Genomic DNA, 8,453 nt, shown 5'->3' on the forward strand with positions numbered 1-8,453 from the left:
AGTGCGGGGGGGGAAAGAAAAACAAAAAAGAAAACAGGTTCTCTGTTTGCTTCCTATTAGCTAATTTTACTGGATTCATACAATTTACAAGATTTATTAAAAAGGTAATAATCGGGGCGCCTGGGTGGCTCAGTGGGTTAAAGCCTCTGCCTTGGGCTCAGGTCATGATCCCAGGGTCCTGGGATCAACCCCCACATCAGGCTCTCTGCTCATCGGGGAGCCTGGTTCCCACCCCCTCTCTCTCTCTCTGCCTGCCTCTCTGCCTACTTGTGATCTCTGTCAAATAAATAAATAAAATCTTTAAAAAATAAAAAATAAAAATAAATAAAAAGGTAACAATCACTGCCATAAGGAGACTGGCCCTTGGTATGTAGAAAGCCATGAACCAGTGATACGTCAACATGCCTTTCCCCAAAAATAAACAGAAGAGACAACAGGTAGATCCATATTAGCTCCATACTGCCTTCAACTCTATAATGACCAACACATCAGCATGAGGACACAAAACCCAGTAATCCCATCAGTCACACCGATATAATTAACTGTGACTAGCGCATATACAATGATGGCAAAATACTCTTTCCAGTTCTATATTAATTCAGGAACCAACAGTGCTGCTCGGGCTGCTGGTACTGAGGGCGAAGTACATAGGCTTGTACTAGTAGCAGGAGTTTCTCTGTGCCACCCCTCCACTAGCCCAGGAAAGCAAATATCGCTCATGCATATAGGGGAGACAGTGCACAAGCTGTGAGGCTGCACAGGCTTGGTTTGAACCCCCAATCGGCCATTTTGAATTTGTGACTTTGGGAAGATAAAGTTTTCTCTGAGCCTCTTATTCTTTATGTGCAAATAGGGAATGTTATTACTTTCTCTTAATGGTTAGGGAGAAGGAAAAACAAAATACTGTAAAGCTCTTAGTGCTTTGCCTTGAACTATAGCAAGTGTTCCCACTGAATGACCGTTGTTTCCACTAATTGATGAAGTTGGAAATTCTGCATCTTCAGGCTTCATTCTTCCATACCAATCAACCTGTTTACAAACGGAGGAAAGACACTCACTTTTCTAAATACAGTTCCAACTTCTTATACAACGTCCGGGAAGGATTAGACATGGAGGTGTTACCTTCCCCTCTAAAACTTTCCATCTAAATCTCTGAATTTTTTTTTTTTAAAGATTTTATTTATTTATTTGACAGAGAGGTCACAAGCAGGCAGAGAGGCAGGCAGGGAGAGAGGGGGAAGCAGGCTCCCCGCTGAGCAGAGAGCCCGATACGGGGCTCGATCCAGGGACCCTGAGATCATGACCTGAGCTGAAGGCAGAGGCCTAACCCGCTGAGCCACCCAGGCGCCCCTAAATCTCTGAAGTTTACCTGACCCACACCCTCTATTTCCTGGTGTGAGAAGATATTGCCCCCCCTGCTGATAGTAGGTAAATGTCTGCCTTTCAACACAGCCATGGATATGGAGCCCGGCATGCCATGCCGGTCAGCATTTTCCCAGCTCCCCAACGCAAGCATCCCCATGGCAACCCCCTCACACGTCCCTTGAGGTTCTTGCCCTTTATCAGCATCATGCTTTTCCCTTCTGATCTTTGGTCATTTTCAGACCTTTAAAAGCCCTACTTGATCTTGGGCAGTTTCAGAGCCTAACGATGGCCATTCAATCCCCCCTCCTACTCCCAAGCGCTCACGCGCGCACACACACATTTCTTTTTCAACTCCAGACACTTTAAATTGATCTCTCCTCTGCTTCAGCGACTCGTTGCCATGGCCACGCCCCGGACCAAGTCATCATGCTTAACTGTTCCACCTTAGGAACCTCAGACCCTAGCATTCTCCTCTGTGGTCCTACACTAACCTCGCCTTGTGATGACAACATCTCTAGCCAGTTCCTTTCCTCTCTGAGTCTACCTGTCCCCTCTCACTTCCTTCCCTGCTTGGTATCCCCTGGGCCATTTCAATGTCTCTCTACCCTTAAGTCTCTGACTCCTCGTCCTCTGACTCGAACTACCACACACATACCCAAACCTGAATCAAGTTCACAATCAACTACTGCGTTGAGGCAGGGACTGTGTCATGCTCGTCCTTCATCTGAGACAAAAATCTTTACAGCATGCCGGGCACGTGCCAGCCAGTATGCTAGGCTCAGTGGATAGAATTATGAATAAGACATGGTGCCTGTCCCTAAGGGATCTACAGTTCAGTCTGGGAGACAGACAAGTACACAAGCAATCTCAAGTAGTTTGATAAATATTACAATACAAGTAAGCAGGGTGCTTTGACCATAAGCAGGGCATCCATTTTTTTGCCAGTTCTAGGGGGAATTAGGAGGTTGGCAAAGACTTGTTGGGGGAGAAAGCAATGAAGTTAAGACATAAGTAACTAAGTGACTCTGGCAAAGGAGAAGAAAGGGCAGGAGAAGAAGACCAAGAAGGGTACTGCAGGCAAAAGGGCAACAAGTACAAAATGCCAAAGGCAAAGGCGAGCACAGCCCATTGGGGAAACTAGAGTTCAAGATAGCTGAAGCATAAACTAGGAGGGGGAAGACGGTGCCTGGTACACAGTAGGGGCTCAAACACAGCTGAGTGAATTAAAACTGCTCCTGCCCTTGAGCTACTGAGTGGGCTGGGAGGGGACCCCCAAGCAATGCACGCTGGTACCACTCCAATGTCAACCATTAGCTGCACCCACTGCTGTTCCAGGCACGCTGCTGTTCCAGTCCCTCGTTCTTTATCAGCTGCCTTTCAGCTCCCACCCTGGCTGTCAGATCTCCAACCTCTCCTCAAGCCTCCAGGGGCCTCCCCTCTGTTGTCCTCACTCTCAGCAGGTGCACTGCTCCCCCACTTCCCATGGAAGCGACCAGACATCAACCCTGCCAGCATTCTGCACCTGTCCAAACGCCCTTCCTTCGGGTGTCAGAGGCAGACTGCTTCTTTTCCACACTCAGGGCCCCCACTTCCTGTTTCCTCAGGGACCTTGCGCAGGGACCATCCATGTTGCCCTCTTGGCCTGCGATGTCAGCCAGTCTCTCTCCATCGTTGTTACTCTGCACCCTGTCAGTTCTCCAGCGACACAAGTCTGTGAGTCCCTTCCTGTTCCTTCAGCTACAGCTACGGTCTCCCTCAATAACCGAGCTACTGCAGAGTTGCTTTCACATCATTTAGGGCCCCCTCGCTCACCTCCCACTCACTCTTCAGGGCACTTCAGTTAGGCTTCCGCCTTCACAACATCACAAAACCACATGGGCCAAGGTCTCCAATCACAAAACCACACGGGCCAAGGTTTCCAATCACCCTCAAATGGGGAAAGCTAATGAGCACTGTTTAGGGCCCTTTCCGTTTAACCTACTGGCAGCACAACTCTTTTCCACATTTTTAAGACTCTTCCTTGCCTTGGCTTTCCCTCACACAATGCTTCTTTCTTCTTCTTCGCTTACCGTTCCCTTCCTGTTGCCTTCCTGATTTCTCTTCCTCTGCTGCACCCCCTTGGGGTACATTCTTCCTTTGGCCCTCCTATTCTCTTCCTGGAGGATCTCACAGACCCCAACGCTGAGGATCCCAGTTCTCCTGTCCTGAGGCCTCCTCCCCTCATTTCCAGAGTCATGTGATTCATCTGTCTGCTCTTTCCTGTGCAGCCACACCTGTCCCCTTTCTGACTGTGGTGGAAATTTCCTGTGGTGAATGGCCTTAATATGTCCCCTGACTGTGCCAGAGACCTAGCAGTCATCCTAGACTTCCAATACTTACTTAGTAACTGTCCCACCTTAAATATTTTAAATGTCTTCATCTTTAGCTTCTTTTCCATTCCCACTTCCACTTCCTTAATCCAGACTCTTGTCTCTCCTCCATAGACATTGCTAGAGGCTTCTCATGATCTGCCTGTCTCCAGTCTCACTATCCTCTAATCTAACCCCAGTCGGGGCAGCTGCCAGGGGAGCTCCCCACCACTTAGAGACCCAAGTCCATGGTCTGTAAAACAGCGTAAAACCCTCCAAAATCTGGCACACTTCACCTGTGTGCCCACACACCCCCTCTCCACCCAGACAAGGATGTGCTTCCCTCAAAGTTTGCCATGATTCCTGCAATCCAGCTGTCATCTGTACACACTTAAGTACAACGCTTCAGATGCTCAACAGCTGTGATTTACTCACATCCTTAGCTGACCTTGAGCACAGGGGACACCTAGGTCCTCAAGGAAGTTCTCATTTTCTTCTGTCATTACTATTGCTATTATGCATTACCTCTGTAACTTTGAGGAACCTACTCTGTATCAGACACTCTTATCAAGAACTTTAACAGGCTTTCTTATCAGATTTGATGTTTATAACTATCCCATGAGTAGACATTACCCACATTAAGTTACTGGCAGAGCGGTTTCCATGCACCAGACACATGTGACGGGCCGGTATGGAGTCAGAGTGGCTCCTACATAGTAATCATTCAATGAATATTTGCTCAAAGCCAATGAAATTTACCAAATCACTTAATAAGCTATATATAGTTAGCAGATAAAAAACACATGTGTTATTATTTGTATCAGTAAAAATAATATATTATGATAAGTATTTCACTTATGGTTCTCATCTAAGTCTCACAACTCTCCTATGAGATAGGTATCGTTAGAATTCCCAGATTACAGAGGAGACACAGAAGTGAAATAACTTACTCAAAATCTCAAAACTAACCAAAGGCAGTATTCTGAACAGCTGGTCTACCTTCCTTGAGTTCGCCAGGGGCTTCTGAGACAAATTATGCCATAGGCACTCAGTAACAACTATGACCATCATGGCATTATAAACCTTAGCCAGGCGAGGAGATGGACAATAAATTTTTGAACATGAAAGTCTAAATTTCTCCTCAATTCCAAGTTTTCAGCTTATTCAGCCTATTAAAATTTATCGGATACCCCAAAAAGCTAAAATAAGATGTAAGAATACAAAATAAATATTAATATTTAGAACATAAGTGGAGGAAAAAAATAAACTTTTCCACACACAACCTACAAGCCAGGGATAACCAGTTCAAGTCAACCCTCCCCACGGTTTGTTAATGGTATACTGAACACAGGTTAATACCAGCACTAATGAAACCCACAGCGCAAGAACATGTGTTAATTAGAATAATAAAGTAAACCGGTGATTCATCTGTGAATTCCTTTGGGGTGGAAGCTGGTAGAAACCATACAAACATCTCAAAGTTGTAAAAACACTGCTACAGTTTTGCATTTATCACTGTTAAGGGTAGCAAAGTAAATCAATAAAAGATGAATAACGTAAGTAATAATTTTCTATCATCCACTTTAAGAAAAACTAATGTGTAACCAGCCCATATAGAAGGAAGGAGAAGAGGAGGAAAGTCAAAATGGAAGAGAAAGGTGGAAAAATGGGCCAAATATTGAAAATGGATAGAAGGGTGTTATGAAAGAAGGGAACCCAAGTGGGGAAAAAATGTAGGTGGTTAACAGTAAAATCAGAAGAACATAAGACAATGCAAATTACAGACAGGTGAAAACGAATAAACAGGACAAATGAGGAAAGGAGTTTGTGAAGGAAAATGGGACTAGCAAAGAAAAACATATTTGGCCTCAAGGAGAAGAGGGGACTAGGAAAATGCACAAAGATGCAGAGCAGGGAAGCCAAAATATCACAGAACCGGGGTACTGGATACATTCTATTTTTATGTATTATATCTACTTCAGAAATGATTTTGCAGCAGTTTATACCATGAAGGAAGAGGAAAGGAGAGAAAAAACCCCTAGAGAAAAACTATTAAAATGAAGAAAAATATTGATTCTGAGTTTCCTGGCAGCCAAGACAAAGAGGAAAACCCAACAGTTTATTGAAAGGAAGCGAATCAACTTATGTTTTTGAAGGAAGGCAAACAATATATTAGAAGCCAAGGGAAGGAAAGGGACCCACACCACCCCTGACCCCCAAACCAAAAAACTGGCAGTGGGGTAAAAACAAGATGATCAGTGTAGGAAAGAAGTGGAATTGGGTGAGGTTTAGAAGATGTACTGTAGACAAGAGAATTTACAGTAATGTGAAGGCAAAGCCGCACCTCGGGGAATACAGACGGGAAGGTAAGAAACATTCTCCACCTGCGAAAACACCACCAGTGAGCCGGCTGTTTGTACACTGTAAGGGGGTGTGTGTTGCATTATATACCCCGGGCAGAAGTAATACATTACTCGGTGTGTGGGTTAGCCCTTATCGGATTACTTCAGGACAGTAATTTTTTTCCCCGTGGAGGAAGGAGGATGAAGGGACTGGAAGTGAGGGAGAGTGTTGGGGTACCTCACAATCACGGAGAAGGGTGCAGGGGCTGCCAAGGACGAACTCTGCACGTTCCCAATACCGTCGAAGCACAACTTTTCAAAGCTAAAGCTGTAACTCCGCACACTAATAGGTGGAAGCCTTTTCATCAGGACGCTGTGAAACTTGACTCTTAAGACACCCAATGTGCTAGGGACCAAAAAAGGAGACACGTGGAAATAAATGCAGGCAAAAGGTGAGGGAACGGGAAGAAAGGAGCAGGAGCCTAGGAGCGGCCGGGGAGAGGTGCTGCGGGAGGCGAGAGCCCGAGGGCTGCTGAGGGGCGCGTGGGGAAGCTGCCGCCCGAGTAGCAGGGCGCGACACCTGGAGAAGGGAGAGAGGGGGTGGGGGTAAGGCACACCTCCAAATCCTGCATCTCGGACTCTGAGGACTCCTCGGATTCCCCTTCGCCCTCGCCCTCGGCCTCGTCCTCGTACTCCTCTCCGTCCGCGTCCGACTCCTGAGAGCGGTGAATGAGCTGCTGGAGCAGGTAGGAGGAGGCTTTGTGGAAAGTACCTTTCGATCTCTGCCCCATGGGAAAAGAAGACCAGCGAGACTGCCGCTCTTTTTCTGAGTGCGGCAGAATCCACTGGGCCCCGGTTCGTGAACCGCTCTGGAGAGGGGAAGACATCGGCCACTGGGGACCGCTCCCGGCGGCCGCCATTTTTGTTTACCGGGGTTGCCCAGGAGACGGACGCCAGGGGAGGAGGCGCCGCAAGGGATTGTGGGCTGTAATCTCCGCCCCTCCGCGCGTCCTGGTTTACAGTCTGAGCCACCGCAGGCTCTCGGCTTTTTCTTTCTTTTCGTCTGACTCGTCTGGGTGTTTTTCCCCTCTCTTTTAGTGTGCTCAGTCGCTGGCTTTCCTTTTACTTTTCTTTCTCATTTTCACCTCTTTTCTTCGCACCCCTTTTGTCTCCAACTGGTTTCTCCTAACCTGGAGGTCCCTTTGGGAGACTTTTCATCCCACCCTAACGCTACCTGTGAGCATCCTTCATTCACCTGATTCATTCGCAGAGGCCCTTTCCACAGAGTGTACTTTGAAAGTGTTAGATGTCTCTAATGATCTCCGTCGAAAAGCTAATTAAGACTGAAACTTTTAGCGGGCCGCGCGTTGTTAGACCAGGTTGTGCATAAATGAAATAGAAGGCACGGCTCCTGTCTTTATTACTTAATTGCAGATACTAAAGAAAAAGGACCAGAGGAGGACGGGACCTGATTTGCAATTAATTTACATTTTCCCCTTGAAATGAGAAGCCATGTCCTTGGGGAGAAATACGGGCAGTGGTCTAACAATCCAAACAGAAGAAGAAAAAAAAAAAAAGATTGTCAAATTGACACTGTATCTGAAAGCCTCTGAAAAGCTATTAGCATCCCATAAATAATTGTATTAATCAAGTGACCTGCATTGGTAATTATTTTTATCTTGTTGCATAGGTTCTCTGTGCAGTTAGATACTCTTGCAAGATTACAAAGCATGATTTTATGCTAGTGTGATTTTATGTGAACCAAATCCCATAGCCTTGAGCTCCACTAAGTAGACTATGGAAAAGCAGAATGAAAATTATACTAACTATTATTGCCATAGTGATGACAATAGAGACCCTTGCAGGGAAGTCGCTCGCATCCTCCTGGCCTTACAGGGCTTTTTCTCCATGCTTCAATGATAGCAGTTGCAAATGCAAAATGATCCTGTCAATGGCTGTCAGGGGAGAAGAAGAAAAAAATCCTTATGGACACCATCCATTGACTATTATCTTTCTCAGTGCTGGAGGGACCATTAAAACTGACATAAAGCTTTCAGAATTACCTTCCTTCATTATCTTGCTAGTCATAAATGTAAAGGCCACAATGAAAGTATCTCTTTTTGCTCGGCTCATCTTGCTGCTTGTTTATTTCTTTTTCCTGTGGGTGGAGACTCCTCCAAGGGGTTTTTCCTCACCGTCACCCCCCACAGGACCTGGCTCTTGCTAACTGACATAGGGAAGAAGGGGGCAGAAAGCCTAAATATGGAAACCAGGTGTGGTTTTGTTTCTTAAAATAACTTAATCAGCATTTCTAGCAAAGCAAGATTTGCCAGTGCCTCTATTGAGGACAGTGTCTTAAGATGGAGTTAGTTAGGACCTGTCAAAGAATAATTTTCAA

At 45.9% G+C, this 8,453-nt stretch overlaps 1 protein-coding gene across 1 annotated transcript in view; it reads right to left on the reverse strand.

The window, feature by feature from the left end:
• LOC111152100 (leucine rich repeats and guanylate kinase domain containing) overlaps positions 1–6,975 on the reverse strand; it is a 105,229-nt gene extending 98,254 nt beyond the window's left edge. Inside the window, exon 1 of the mRNA XM_022510406.1 lies at positions 6,673–6,975. Coding sequence (XP_022366114.1) covers positions 6,673–6,975 — 303 coding nt within the window. The remainder of the gene's footprint in view (positions 1–6,672) is intronic.
• Positions 6,976–8,453: the final 1,478 nt, after the last annotated feature.

Source organism: Enhydra lutris, unplaced genomic scaffold, assembly GCF_002288905.1.
Source record: "Enhydra lutris kenyoni isolate GAN:26980312 unplaced genomic scaffold, ASM228890v2 scaffoldscaffold27, whole genome shotgun sequence".
Classification (NCBI taxonomy): domain Eukaryota; kingdom Metazoa; phylum Chordata; class Mammalia; order Carnivora; family Mustelidae; genus Enhydra; species Enhydra lutris.